At 38.8% G+C, this 16,021-nt stretch overlaps 1 protein-coding gene across 5 annotated transcripts in view; it reads right to left on the minus strand.

The window, feature by feature from the left end:
* Positions 1–16,021, minus strand: part of ACSS3 (acyl-CoA synthetase short chain family member 3) — a 151,724-nt gene that overhangs the window by 117,076 nt on the left and 18,627 nt on the right. For all 5 annotated transcript variants that reach the window (XM_058568721.1, XM_058568719.1, XM_058568718.1 and 2 more), the window contains exon 2: positions 4,633–4,777. In XM_058568721.1, the coding sequence (XP_058424704.1) occupies positions 4,633–4,764 (132 nt within the window). In that variant the 5' untranslated portion in view covers positions 4,765–4,777. The remainder of the gene's footprint in view (positions 1–4,632; positions 4,778–16,021) is intronic.

The following is a 16,021-nucleotide window of genomic DNA, read 5'->3' on the forward strand; positions in this document are numbered from 1 at the left end:
CTTTACAGATAGTAAGAAGTTAGAATTTACTCAGAAAGAAGATCAAGTTCTATAAGTGATGCAATTTAAAGACAAGTTCCTGCAATAAAGGAAGTGAGAGTCACTTAGAAATTTCAAATGGTATTTCATTCATTCACTCCTCATCATTCAACAGGTGTTTACTATGTACCAGTCACTGTTCTGTGAAGAAAACAAAAAGTCCTGCCCTCATGGAACTTACATTCAAGCAGAGGAAACAACACTAAAGAAGATAGATAAATAAAATATAAAGAATGGTCCTGAGCAATAAATGGCTCAATTTGAAAAAAGAAAGAAAAGAGAAGTTTAAAGCTGTGTAGATGGGAATATTTGTATTTAATACGGCCAGGGAAGACCTCCCTGAGAAAACAACATCCAGGTGCCATGAACCATAAGATATCCGAAAGAAAAACGCTTTGGAGCAGAGGGAAGGCGAGTACAAAGCTCTCAGGTGGGAGTGGAGCAAGTCGGGAGTGTGGACCACAAGAGGCAGAGTGGGCTGGGTGTGTGGAGCAGTGCAGTGGGGCTGGGGAGGAGGTCACAGGAGCCAGATCTCGCAGAACCACAGGTCACAGGGAGGACTGGCTTTTGTTCTTTCTTCCCACTGCCCTCAGGGTAAAGTACAAATCCCCATGTGGCACTTTGAGTCCTCCCAGTCTGGCTCATGGGAGCCTAACTCCCTACCCCCTTGTGCTGCACTTCATGTGAAGCCACGTGGAGGCACTAGATTCTCTCTTCCTAGACTCTCTCTTCCCTCAGTAGCCTTGCACGTACTATTCCTTCTGTCTGCAGCACCCTCCTTCTCCCCACTGTTTTTCCCTTCCCACTTTTGGTCATTTGGGCTAATCTTAGGCACCGATTCTTCCAGAGAGCCTTCCTATGCCCTACAGCTGAGTCGGGTGCCTTCCCATGTGTTTCCACAGAATATAACACCACCCGCCTAGTAACCTTTACTATGTTTCCATGGTTTCATTAGCTCCTTAAAAATAGAGAATGGGTCCATTTACCTTATATTCCTTGTTCCTAACAGGGTTTGGCACGCAAAATAAATAATTGTTGAATGAATGATGAATCTTAAACCAGGCTCAAATCTCTCTACAAAAATCTTAATAAAGAGCTATTTAGGGCCAGCCCCGTGGCTTAGCGGTTAAGTGCGCACGCTGCGCTACTGGCGGCCTGGGTTCGGATCCCAGGCGCACACTGGCTCACCGCTTGTCCGCCATGCTGAGGCGGCGTCCCACATACAGCAACTAGAAGGATGTGCAACTATGTCATACAACTATCTACTGGGGCTTTGGGGAGAAAAAGGGGAAAAAAATAAAATAAAATATCAGATCCACATAATAGACGACAGTTTTAGAAAAGCTCTACTTCTGAATCATTCTGTAAAATCTTCAGATCCTTCATGTCCCTGAAACACTTTAGCCTAAAAGCGTTGGTTCACTAATTAAATAAGAAGCGCCAACTAACTTAATCAAGTTTTACCTAGCCAGAAACTGCCAGCAGAAATGAGACAGGTGAGATTAAAACAAGTACAAAGGCATTCTTTTTGTTTGCTCTCAATGGCATTACCCATTCAATGTTTCTTTCTCTGTCTTCTCTACTTAATAAAAGAAAGGCCACAGGGAACCAGGAGCAGGTAATCAAAGTGGAGCACAATGCCTCCCTCTTTCCTAACAGTTCTTCCTTTAGTACTTGAGACAAGAAAAGCCTGGGGAATCAGACGCTGTCAGCAGGTGAGAGAAACAGACCTTTTAAGTACTTTGATGTCAAGCTAAACTGAAACCAATGAACCAGTACAAACCTCAAAAGGGTCAAAGAGTCTAGGCTCAATATTAGAAAATCAAGATGTGTTCACAGAAAAGCTTCTGAGCAAAATGTGTGTGTATTTGTCACATACATTCATATAACTAAAAAAAAACAATGGAAAATGAGGATAGCAGCAACCGTTATTTAACTCTTCTTATTTTAAATTTCTCTAAAGCTTTTTCTTTGACTCTGATGTTTGGTTATATATCAAATTCAATTTGTTGATATGTTCGATATTTATATAATATATAAATAAGCTTCCTAATCTGTATACCAATTAAGATTCACCAGTCTCTTAGGCCTTTATATCAATTAAATAAGACTGTGGCAATATGCCCAAAACATATGAACAAGTATTTAATCACAGACTAAACCTCATCTAAAAGCTGAAAATGGAAACCTAAAATAAAGCACAGAGTAGAACAAGTTGTTAGGAAACTTATGTTATCTCTTATAAGAAAACGTGGCCTCAGATGAATGACAAGGTCATTTGGTGACGGAGTGCCTTCCCTCTCCAGCCCCGATGTAAGCTCTGTCTCTGTGTAATTCATTCTGAAAATACACAGTTCCCACTTACAGACCAATACCCAACAGTATATTTGCGGCATTACTTTGTTTTGTTCTGTCTTGGGCTGCCCAGCATTCGACCTCCCTTCTTATTAGACTGGAATTCCCTTAGCAGGAGTCCTAGAGGGAGGCAGGGCCCCAATTCCTTCCATAAAATCAAAAGAGGACAAGACATTTCCTCCCAGCTGTCTGGTACTTTAAGCAGGTAGCCTAAATTTGGCCAACTAGATGCTCCTACTCTGTCAATCCAGAAGGAGAATGATTCAAGTCAGCAGGTCCAGTTACTAGAGAATTTGCGGGTTCTCCTTAATTCTTCATTGATACCCCCTCCCTCTGGGGATGTGCCATTTTTCTGAGCCTGGTTCTTCAGTCCTCCCTTTTCTTAAATTCCTCTTGCATTTAAATTAACTGAAGCTGGGATTTGTTCCTACAACCAGACTGATACCCAGCCTGAGCAAAACTGGCTTAAGCTTTCTCTCTCGATTGTTTGCAAGAATTTAGGATCTGGGAATTCATTGTTTTATCTCAGTTGCCTTGCTTGAAATCTCTTAGAAGACCAAACAGGAACACTGTTGATGCAAAAGGATATAATTTCAGACAGTCAGGGAGAGTTGACCAAACTTTCTAAAAATCTAATGGATTTAACCCTAAATAGGTCAAAAAAGCAAAAGAAGAGAATGTGATTCAAAAAGCCTTAACTTAAAAGCAAATGCTTCCAAACCCCAGTACAAGAGACTGCTCAACCAGTTGTTCTCAACTAGTGGCGATTTGGCACACAGGGGACATTTAGCAACATCTGGAGACATTTTTGGTTCACAGCTAGGGGAGGGGTACTACTGGTATGTAATGCGTAGAGACCAGAAATGCTGCTAAACAACTACAATGTACATAACAGCACCCCACAACAAAGAATTCTCTGGCTTAAAATGTCAATAGTGTCAAGGTTGAGAAACCCTGCCCCAAACTACTATTTCCCTTTAAATCTTTTTTTTTCCCCCCCGAAAGCCCCAGTAGATTGTTGTATGTCATAGTTGCACATCCTTCTAGTTGCTGTATGTGGGACACGGCCTCAGCATGGCCGGAGAAGTAGTGTGTCGGTGTGTACCCGGGATCCGAACCCGGGCCGCCAGCAGCGGAGCGCATGCACTTAACCGCTAAGCCACGGGGCCGGCCCTAAATCTTATATAAATAAAAGTTCCACAGAGCAAGGATAACTCTCCCACAGCCCACAATACCCAAATACTTTTATAATTACTTCTGCAACCTCATTTCTACCCTAATGTTAAAAGAAGAAAATCTCATAACTCATCTGTCAATATCATGATTCACCTAAGAACCTCACAGAAGGGAAAGAACTAAAAACAAGCAAATAAGGGAAAGGAACCAGCATGTGCAAAAAGCTGTGAAAAACCAGAAGTGCCTGAGGGCATGACAGGTCACCCAGGGTGAAAAGGAGGCGTGTTCATGGCCAAGAAGGTCAGGAAATGAAGGTTGCTCGGAGGGTGCTGTGATCAGACTCCAAAATGTCTTATACATCACAGGAGCCCAGATTTTACTCTCTGAATAACAGTAATTTTTAAGGAAAAGTTTAAGTAGTTGTTTCTTAGGAAGAAAATTCTGTTGTCACTTTAGGTGACAATCCAACATGAACAGAGCCTGGTAATGGGCAAGTTAGGAGACTACAGTCATGCACCCCATAACGATGTTTCGATCAACGATGGACCCTACAGACAACGGTGGTCCCATAATATTAGTACCACATAGCCTAGGTGTGTAGTAGGCTATACCATCTAGGTTTGTCTAAATATATCCTATGATGTTCGCACAACAACGAAATTGCCTAACAACACACTTCTCAAAATGTTCCTCATCGTTAAGTGATGTGTGACCTCGTTAAACGGCTGTACTTCAGTAACACAAGAGCTGAAAAGTGGCTGGACTAAGGTGATGGGAATGAGGATGGAAAGCAAAGGCCAGAGGATTTAAACATATTCTTAGAGATTTGCTAACCTCTCCCTCTAAAAGGAGTATCTTCCAGTACTGTAAAATATCTATTTAAGGGATAAAAACACTTTAAACGAGTTAACACACCTCTATTTCCAGTGTGCACCAAAAGAAAGTACTGTAACATGTCAATGAATTAAGTGAATTAAAAGTTACACAATGAGAATGTATGCTATTTAAGTAATTCCTGTATGATTTCCAAATAGCACACATTTGGAGAGTTTACAATATTACCTGCTCCAGGGCTTCTGTATACGTAATCGCTGTTTTAGTGTTTGTAACAGGACTGTCATAGATGATAGCAATGTTATCTCCTTTACCATTTTCAATGTGACGATCAATGGCATTGTAACAAATGTTAAGCATTCCTTCCACAAACCTGAAAAATAATTGGAAAGTAAAAGTGAATGACTTTTTTCAAAATATAATGCTGCTTAACTATATTCTTATATTTCTAGTTTGGCAGAACTGCCCTTAAAACAGTGTTTCCCCGTGTATGTTACGCCAGGTAATGATGGTTGTAAACTACATATTTACGATGGTACAGAGTAACATTTTTATTTTAATAAACGTGTATTTATTTTCAGGTATATTAGAAAAAAATTCGAGGTGACAACTTTGTGGATTTTATTGCTTAGGATGAAACTAGAGGATAGAGTACCAAAATAATCTACTTTACATGAATGAAATGAATTGTATATAAGTGCAGCACAGACGCATTAGGCTGAAAGGGCAAATGGTACATATATAACTGCAGTTTGGGTACCTGCTGTAAAAAGACAAACAGTGGAAAATCAATTCTTTGAAAGAGTTATATACATGTTTTTGTTTCAGTTAAATGTGATGCCTCCAATTCCATAAAGAATAGATAAAATCTTCTCTGCATACATGAAATGCTTCATAATTTGAATAAAGAATGGACACGCACATAAAATTTTAATTTAAAAAAGCCTTTGCAATTCAGTACTCTTCATCTCTTAATTGATCAATGCCTTCCTTTGAAAATAAAGACAAAATATAGATAGCTGGAGATAATTTTTAAGGAAATATAGCTCATTTTTCTCAAAGAAAAAGCTTCACATTTGCCCCGTCCCTTTTTTTTTTAGGAGGAGGGGATTAGAATAAAATATACAGTACAGTAATAGTCCATTTGTCCCCATATCAGACTAGCAAATATCATAACGATGCAAAATAACAGGAAAAAAATATTGAAGCAACAAGAAGAAGTCCTTTTAAATAGCTGAGTATCACCTTCAGGTCTTCACTCAAAGAGCTGTGTGTGAAATGGAGCAGGGAATTAAGAACAGCTATAGATACAGTGGCAGCATTAAGAAATAACAGACACAGAAGGCAGCAAGAGGAGGGATCAGTTAATCAGGATCAAACGACCCTACACACTTCAATAACACTGAATATGACTACAGCACAGCACAAGAAGTCATTAACATAATGATCCTGAATTGCCAAGTGTGATAGATTTGATATTTGTTCAAAACTATTCTTTCTTCCCCTCGCCTCTACTTCCATCAAAAATACTGAAGTCTTTTCCCTTCGCCCCCACCTCCATGAGTGGAGGATACGTCCCTTGATTTGGGGCTCATCCATGTGATTTGCTTTGTCTAATCAGCAGACAGGATGCAGGCGGAGGCTTGAAGGCACTTGCACGATTAGGCTTGCTCTCCTGCACTCTACCTTCTCCAGGAGAAGCAGCTCTGGACATTACTGCGGCCTCCTCCTCAGCCTGGCACCCAGAACAAATACTTGCAGGTGGGAGTAAAACCCAAAAGAAGCACGGAGCCCAAACAGCCAGATACATGCCTTGGAGCAATGTTTCCAGTTATGCCCATCCTAGATCAGCTAATCCCACGACAGCCTACAGATACATGGAAATAACTGCTGAATATCTTATAATTCAGAGATTTTTAGGGTCACTTGATATGCTGCGTCATTGTGGCCATAATTAACTAACAGTCCAAGAAAAAGGCAAAGTTTTCTCAACATTCTGTGGCAGAAACAAGGAAAGATGTTTTATACAATTTTTCCACAAAACATTTATTTGTAACTTTTTGTTTTTGCTTTTGCTTCTGAAAAGCACACATTTCAGACCCATGGAAGATTGACTTGCTGGAACACTTCTTGATGACGTCATTATTCTCCTTCCCTTTATCTACAACTTCTCTACCACTGTTTGTGCTCAATACTTAATTATGCTCATAACACTTCACCAAGAAGGGGCCCTCTCAATTCCAAAGACTCATGGAGGATTCGCTTTACGGTTTGCCTTATTGTACTCCTACCTCTTTGCTTGCTCCTTCTCAATATCTGTTGGAAGAGGTCATCAAAAGGACATGAACACTGGTTGACTCATGAGCTCCTCACCTCCTCCCCTGTCCTTGGAATGTGCACCCCGTCTACTATTCCCATACTAGCAACTGTTTCAAGGACACAGCCTTCAGAGTGAGGTATTGTTGAGACCATCTGGAATGAATCTGTGACTTAATCCAGTTAAGACCTCCATATAAACTTTTAAGATTCTAGTGGGTGGGTATGGAGATCTACTTGTCTTGTGGCTGCTGAAGACATGCCTCGGATATAAGTTCCCTTGTCTATGAAACCTGCCACCTACTAATCTGGAGTGATCTGCCTCTTTCTTTGGTCTCTCCTGGCCCTTCAGGTACTGGGGCCAGTTTGCGAACCAACAATATCTTTCATGGAATCTTCCTTTGCCAAATCTTTAATTTACTGTGATCCCTTAGACTCTATATCCATCCCTTTGCTCACTTTACGTACATTCCCTGGGTGATCTATACACTCGCACGGTTTCAATCTCCGTCTTCAGCTCCAGCCCCATCTCCTTTCTTACCCTTACAGCCAATAGCCTGCAGGACATCTCTACTTGGAAAGAATAATATGTCCAAAGCTATAATCATTTTCAGCCCACATCCAACCCACAGCCCCATCCCAACTGCAAACTTGCTCCTCCTCCTGTTTTCCACATTAAAGGAAGCACCTTTTACCCAGTGCAGTGTTTAGAAACCCAAAGCTAGATTTGATCCCTCATTCTCTACCATCAGTTATATGTTACGTCTGTCTCTGTAGTTGTTTGGTTCTCTCATTGATAACCTGCATTACAAGTACTGCTTCCTAATTAATCTCCTTGCACTAGGCCTTACACCATCTTCTCAAGTCATCTTCCTATGCTACTAGAATGTCCTTCCTCAATGTAAATATTAGCATATCAAATGGTGCTCAAAATCATTTAATACTTTTCCATAAAGTTCGGGATAAAAACTGTGTATCTTTAGATGACACGCAAAACTCATTCACCTACTCAGGTTTATTTCCCCTCATCCAATTTCTCACATTCAGCTATACTGACTTAGAAAATTTACAATTCCTTGAATTCAGTCAGCAGCTATTTCTGTGGCTGTCCTTCACCTTTATCACCACCTCTTCCCAAGCAGCGCTCAAGCCCAGCGCACATATCTCTATCATAGTACTTATCACATTGCATTAACTTACTTACGTTTCCTTCATTATACAATAATCTAAGAGCAGTTGTTCTTTGTGCCGTAGAGTCAATTCTGACTCCTAGCACCCCTGTGGACAGCAGAGTGGAACCCTGCCTGGCCTTTTTGCCCCATCCTCTCACTTTCCGGCGCTATATCAGACAGTGCTCCACGGCTATTCACAGGGTTTTCACGGCCAATGTTTTCAGAACTGGGTGGCCAGGTCCTTCTTCCTAGTCTGTCTGAGTCTGGAAGCTCCACTGAAACCTGTCACCATGAGTGACCCTGCTGGATTTGAAATCCCAGTGGCATAGCTTTCAGCATCACAGCAGCTTGCAGCCGCCACAGTATGCTAACCCACAGATGGGTGGTGTGGTTCCCTGATGGGGAAACAAGCCCTGGCAGAGAGCAACGAATCTTAACCACTAGACCACCAGGGCTGGCTACCTGAGAGCAGAGACTACGCCATATTCTCCTTGTAGCTTTGAGATCTGCTATAGCAGTTCTCATATATTAGGCACTCACTAAATATTTGATAAATGAATGAATGAAAATATTAGTAAAATTGCAAGAAACACTGAATTTAGGATCCAGGTAGAGTTGCTAGGGTAGTTTTTACTACCTTGTTTTAAAGCTAAGAGCAAAAAATATTGAAAAAGAATAATGCCAGGACATTTGTCTACGAATTGGATAAAGCCATACCTGCAACCCAAGTCTTTAGGCATCTAGACTGGTGTTCTAGTCCACAACATCATATTAATTCATTCATTTACAAATAATATAGTTTTTTCTATCCTCAAGTTCACTGATTCTTTCCTCTGTGGTCTCCATTCTGCTGTTGAGCCAATTTAGTGAGTTTTTATTTTGGTTATTGTAATTTTCAGTTCTAAAATTTCCATTTGGTTTTTCTTTACATCTTTCATTTTTTTGCTGAAGCTTTCTATTTCTTTATTGAGACTTTTTTAAAAAAATTGTTTCAGGGCTGGTCCAATGGTGTAGTGGTTAAGTTCACGTGCTCTGCTTCAGCAGTTTGGGGTTCACAGGTTCAGATCCCGAGTGGGGACTTAGACACTGCTCATCAAGCCATGCTGTAGCAGCGTCCTGTATACAAAGTAGAGGAAGACCAGCACAGATGGTAGCTCTGGGACCATCTTCCTCACCAAAAAAAATTTGTTTCAAGTATGTTCATAGTTGCTAGTTGAAGCATTTTTATGATGGCTGCTTTAAAATCCTTGTCAGCCCTCTAAGCTTCCATGACACCATTCTGGCTGAGAGAGGGAGGGTACCTCATCACTGCTCCCCATGTGGCCTCCACTGACACTGACAGGCGGAGGAGCCTCCTTACCGCCTTATCTTAGCCAGAATTAAAGTTTCAGCTCCCCATATAACCTTCTCTGACACCACCGGGGCAGGTGGCGCTGTTTGGGGCACTTTGTTACAGCCTGGCAAGAGGAGCAGTCTAGAGTCTCCATCAGGTTTTTACTGCTGAGAATGGGATTGGAGCCACAGTTTTTTCTGCAGTGTTTGGCTGGATCTAAGAATCTTCTGTCTTGCTAGGCTGCCCTTCTTCTGTTTTTGTTTTGTCCAGAGAGAGAAGGTTTTTGTTGAGGCTGCTTTTTTTTTTTCCTGTACCCATTGACATTTCTGGGTTGCCAGCTTCTGCAGCACTCAGCCTAGGATATATAAGGCAAAGAGAAAACCCAAGGAACTCATTGCCATGTCATCCTTCATGTCCCAAAGTTCCTAGCTGGTTTGGTTTCTTCCATCTACCTTTCAGAATCTTCTGATGTGTGTTTTATATATAATGTCCGAGGTTTTTAGCTGTATTTAACAGGATGAATAGGGAGAAGAGCATTTTCTCCATGTTGTCCTGAAACCAGAAGTCTCTAAGTAATATTTATTGACCCCTTACTCTAGTCCAATATTTCCTATGTATTTACTCATTTAATCAAAAAACAACCTTACCCTATGAGGTAGGTACTATTATAAACCCCATTTTACACATGAGGAAACTCATCTGACAGTAACTCGCTCAAGGCAGCCTGATTATAGAACCAAGCCCTTAAATATCATACAACACTATCTCTACAGGCAATACTCAAAGAACTTTAGATTTTTTTCAATTGTTTGCAAATTTGGGAGAGTTTAATATTTAAATTACCAACACCTTAAGGTTTTCTTTTTTAAGGGTACCCTTAAAGGAATTTAAAGAATTTTAAGATTTCCCTTTGGGGTAGACAGGAAAAAACTTCAAATAGAGGGAAAGGCCTGCAAACAGTGTTAAGAGAGAATTGTTGTGGGAGTTAACAAATTGGCATGGTTCTAGACGCATTTACAGGTAATGAATATACCAATATAAATTGGCTAAATTTAAAGACTGGTTTACTGTAGATGAATAGACCAAGTGACCTGCAAGGTACCTCCCAGCTCAAAGATTTGATTACTCTATTATGACAAGATTCTTGTTTCATTTTAAATCAAATCATTTCAGTAAAGGTCAATCGAATGTCTTCTATGTGCTGTATTTTCACTGTCACTTTTAAATTCATGGGCAGGTTTTAAATGGTTTGTCTTCCCAGATTATTAAAATAATAACACTCACTGTAAGAAAACTGAGAAAATACACTTTGGAGTATTTTCTTTTATTTTTTCTATATGTAAATATTTTGTCTCTATGTTTCAGATTGCATTATGAGCTTTTTCCAAGGGCCTGAACAATTCTCAAAAAACACGTTTAATGATGGCATACTATTCCATTCAATGGCTATTCAATAATAAGGTTAATCCCGCATTGTTGCAAATTGCTTTCACAACATTGTCATTGTTTTAAATGATTCTGGGATGACCTTTCATGTAGAGAAATATTAGTCACATTGTTTTTTATTACATTTGCAGGCCAGATTCCTACAATCAAACACACACACATACACTAAAATCAAATAATTAAATTGCTTTCTGTAAATATTGAATCAATTTATATTACCATCATTCAGCATTACTTGAAAGATCATTTCATCACACTCCTCTAAACACAGATTATTCTCAATCTCCTTCAATTTGAGAAGTGAAAAATAGTTTTAATTTTGGTTTCTTTGATTACTAGTATTAAGTACAATGTCTTACCTATTTTTAAAAGCTCTTTATATAGGACATTGAACTTAAGTCTGACATCATTACAAATTATTTTCTCAGTTTATTCACTAATTTTAATTCATGTGGCTTCCTGACATAAAAATATTTTAAATTTGTATGTAGTCAAATAAACTCATTATTTACTTTGGAATCTTTTGTATGTTATATGTATATTAATGTTATGTAAGCAAGATAATTCATACTACTCTCTTCTGATTTCATTTTCTATATGGATTTCTTCAATGTGCCAATAATTTATTCATATATGTATATATGTAGTATTATGTACTACATATATTCTATATTGCACACATGTATGATGTGTGTGTGTGTATATATACTATGATGAGGCAGTAAAATTATATTTGTTTATTTATCATTAGTCCGTTTTCCAAGCATCATTTTTTGATTAATCCTTACTGTCATTATTCATTTGTGATGCTTCATTCTTCCCATTTGTCTTCAGAAGGGCCTCTGTAAAGAAGAAAGCTCCTGAAATTCCTTCTAGACTTCTTCTTATACACAATTTTCTATTTTCCCTTGCCTTTTCCTCATTAACCTCTGCTAGTTTACATCTAACATAAAAACTTGGACTCAGCTCTTTGGAGGGAATCTTGCTGGAATTTGATTTCTTCTATTCTTCACCTTAGCCTCCTCTGAATCTTCTGTCTTTCCTAACATCTGACTTTAGCCCATCCTGTATTTCACTTTGGCCTTGTTCATCAAATGAGTTAGACTGGAGTGTGTACTTGGCCCACACACTGAGCTAAGTCAATGAATGTGGGTGGATGTCTGAAGGATTTTTAACAAGTCGGGAGACTGACAAGTTCCATGGTCTGGATCTCTGGGTCCCAGAAGAAGCTAGTGGCAAATATTCACATGGTTCTTCTGTTCTCATCAATTCCCATCACCACCAACCTTCCCTTCGTTGAGAGCTAAAATTTTGTTATTTTGGCATATATTTATTAAATTGATTTCAAACATTATAAAAGGAAATAAAACTCTGATACTCAAAATTAAAAATGACTTCTTTCAGAGGGTGAAATTGATATCATTTACTCTGAATCTGATTACCCAACTATGGAAAGTTAAATTGGTAAAGTCTAAAATGTTCCTCTCAATTCCAGCGCTCCCTCCTAATTCCAAGAATAATACTTAATGTACTTTCAACAATGTGGCCTATGAAACTCTTTCACAACTGCCATATTTCAATTTGCATGAAATAAATGTTGAAAGCTTCCTCTGGCAAAACCATATTTAGTAGTCACAATGTTGCAACCTTCTCTGTACTCTCAGCTACTAATTACTGTACTCTGTATATATTCATTATTAAACAACTGGAAAGTCCAACTTATAATTTACCTTCTAATATGAGCTTCCTTCCTTGGATCATATTACAATTTCCTTCCTTGATGACCTCCTATTTGGATCTTCATTTCATCACAGTTTCAGAAAAAAACAAAAACAAACCTCAAGCTCCTTTTCAAAAGTTAAATAAAACCAAGGCCAACATATTGAAAATGATTCAAAGATGATGGATACATTTGATTATCTACATACTAAAATACCAAATCTTATGTACTAAAATAGTGTTGAATATTTAACTTTTATAAGAAATAATTCATTATTTTATAAGCAAACTTTGATAGATTACAACCCCAATATTAACTATCAATAATGATTTTCTCTTCAAAAGCTTTTCTATTCAACAAATTTAACAATAATTTGTTGTTGATTAGATCTGAGACTGCGAAGAAAGGGAAAAAAATATAACTGGGAAGATGTTCTCCACTCTAAAAAGCAGATTGAATTTCAATAACTTTTACAAAAGGCAAAATGTGGCAAATTGCCTGATAGAGGTATAAACTAAGTATGATGCAAGCGTAGAGCAAAAAAGAGATTAATTCCAACTAAGGGAAGGTGGTAAGGCGCTGCTGAATGTTGAAAGGAGTACAGTAGAGTGTAAACACCTGGGCTTTAAGGTCAAAAGACCAGAGTTCAAATCTCAGATGTGTCATTTACTAGATGCGTGACTTCAGGCAAATTAACATTTAACAACTAACATTAACATTAACAATTAACAGGCCTTTCTCCCTTCATCTATAAAACCAGGAAAATAAAATAAAAACCAACAGCGTAGCACTTTGTACCAAGACAGTACTGTGAGCATTTAACACAAATTAATGCATTTAGCTCTCATAACAACTCTGCGTGTATACTAATATCATCCTCATTTTACAGATGAGGAAACTGAGGTATAGAGAGGTCAAGTGGCCTACCCGAGGTCCACACTGGTGCGTGACCAGCTGGGATTGGATGTCAGGCAGCCAGGCTCTGAGTCACAACCACCATTCTGTATTGATGAGCTAATGTGAGACTATTCTATACTTTCCAGGAGCACAATTTCAGATACATTTCATTGACTCCTTTCAATAACCCTATCAGGTGATTACTATTATTACACATATTTACAAATGAGGAAATTGGCTTAGATTAGTTATGAAAGCACAGTTGTGTGGCAATGGGTACAATGGGCTGGAGCAGGACACAAGTAGAGCGTGACTGTTTTAAGATTTTTTGCAATAACTAAGTGTTGTGGTGATACCAATGGAAAGGAGGGAGGGACTTGAGAAATACGAAAGACTGAAAAAGGAAAATTTTAGAGAAAAACAGGATAAGAATGAAAAGAGTGTATATCTGGCCCACCACCTGTTTGTGTAAACAAAGTTTTATTGAAACATAGCCACACTCAATTGTTAATATATTCTCTGTGGCTGCTTTTGCTTGACAACAGCAGAATTGAGTGGTTGCAATGAAACCTACCTGGCCTGCAAAGCCAAAAATATTTACTATTTGGCCCCTTAAAGAAAAACTTTGCCAATCCTTGCTCTAGAGAAGCCTTATCCTATAGAAATTTCTGTCATGATGGAAATGTTCTATATCTCCACTACTCAATAGGGTAGCCGCTAGCCACAGGTGGCTGGCTAAATTTAAATTTAAATTAATTAAAAGTAAATAAAATTTAAAATTTAGTTCCTCAATCACACTAGCCACTTTACAAATGCTCAATAGCCACATTTGGCTAATGTGACTACGGACAGCGCAGTGGTAGGGAATTTCAAGGAGATAGAGGTGGTCCCCAGAGTCAAATACTAAAGAGAGATCAAATAAAGTAGGGACTTCAAATCGATCCACTGAATTAAGCAACAAATAGATACTGATGATCTTTGGGAAAGCAATTTGGGTAGATGAGGACTGAGGCCACCTTGCAGTGGATGCAAGAGTAGAGGGGCAAGGAGGACCAGGGTATAGACAACATATCCTGTATCTTTAGGATACAAAGAGAAGGGGGATGTTCTGAATTCTCTTTAGCTCATGCAAATCTTTCAGTTGGCTTTTATTAAAAGAGAAAGATGAAAAGTGAAGGTAGCTGAGGGGAGAGGGATTGAAAATTAATGGAAATATTGTTTACTTTTTAATGACAATGGCAAGTGAGACAAGTACAAAAATAGGACAAAGTCCGGGTTCTGTTTTGGAAGTGCAAGTGCATTAGTGCTGCTGAAATAAGAGATGTGTGTTTGGGGTGGGAGCATAACATGATAAGGGAAGAAAGATCAGTGCAAGCCTTGTCTTAAAAGCCTTGAACGCTTTATTAAGGAAAGGGAGGCCATTAAAGGGTTTTGAGCAGGGGGATGCCCTACTCAAAAATGGATTTCAGGTCAGACTTGAGAGGTAAAGGAGAAAATGGAATCAGTTAAAATCTATTGACTAGCCTAAGAAGTCACTGTAAGTAACGAAAACATCGGGGAGGGGGGACTATTGTAGAAACAAATCAAAGGAACTAGAAGTAGGAGGAAAGGCGCTATCCAAAAAAAATGAGGTTTTTATCATCTGTGGGTGTCAAGTTGATGTTCTCTGTAAGGTATACCTGGAACAAGAAAGAAAAAGAAACAGTTCTGAAGTAGGAGCAGGAACTAACATTTTGTTAATCACCAACAATATGCCAGCTTCTGAGTTTGGTAATTTATATACACCAAAGCATTGAATCCACACACTATCCCTTAAGAAAGAAAATTTTATTTCCATTTTACACATGAGAAATGAAGCTCAGAGAGGTCCAATAACTTCCTAGAATTATAACTAACAGTGCAGACTGGAACCCAGTGCTTTCTGACTCCAAGGAAAATGTGATGAATTTCCAATTTTACATATCTGTGTGATTTGAGTAATTCTTGTACCCTCGCTAGATGCTGTTTCCTACGGGCAGAGACCTTGTGCTAGCTCATTAATGGCACACAGCAAATGCTCAATAATTATTTTTAAATAAATGCCTACAAACATAAATGAATGTGAATTGAAGTAATACACTTCTGATACATTAACACAAATAAGGAAAAGAGTCTCATGAGATGAACGCTCAGCAAAAACAACAACTAGCTCAAAAGACAACTATTGCACACAAACAGATTTTTAAGAGGGGATCATATTGCCTTATTTACACAGTGACATCCCATCTAAATTACAGATACTTGGCCTTGAGCAGTATCAACAGACTGTTCCAGGAAACCCTCCAAATTGGGGAATTGCTTACTTGGGGCAGCATAATAACCTCATGCTAATTTAACCTCTAGGGATATTGTTTTTGTAAAAGTACTTGGAAAACAAGTACTCTACAGGACAATTATTTTAACAGAAACCTAACACAGAGAGACATTCTTTACCGATCCTTTACACCTGAATACATACACTCAGAACCTGGTCCCATTCCACCAGCTCGACACACAGATTGCCCCCTCTCGACATGAAAGGAAAGCCCAGACAGAGGCACCCATGCCAGATCGTCTCTGATTAAAACTGAGTGAATTGCCAATGGTGAGAAACGCAGCCAACAGGAAAAAGAATAGAAAGAAACACTTTCAAGAAATCAATACCCGTTATCTGAACTGAATCCACTGTCAATGAAGAGAAAAGGCATGAATGAA

This window comes from Diceros bicornis, chromosome 25 (assembly GCF_020826845.1).
Source record: "Diceros bicornis minor isolate mBicDic1 chromosome 25, mDicBic1.mat.cur, whole genome shotgun sequence".
Taxonomy (NCBI): Eukaryota; Metazoa; Chordata; class Mammalia; order Perissodactyla; family Rhinocerotidae; genus Diceros; species Diceros bicornis.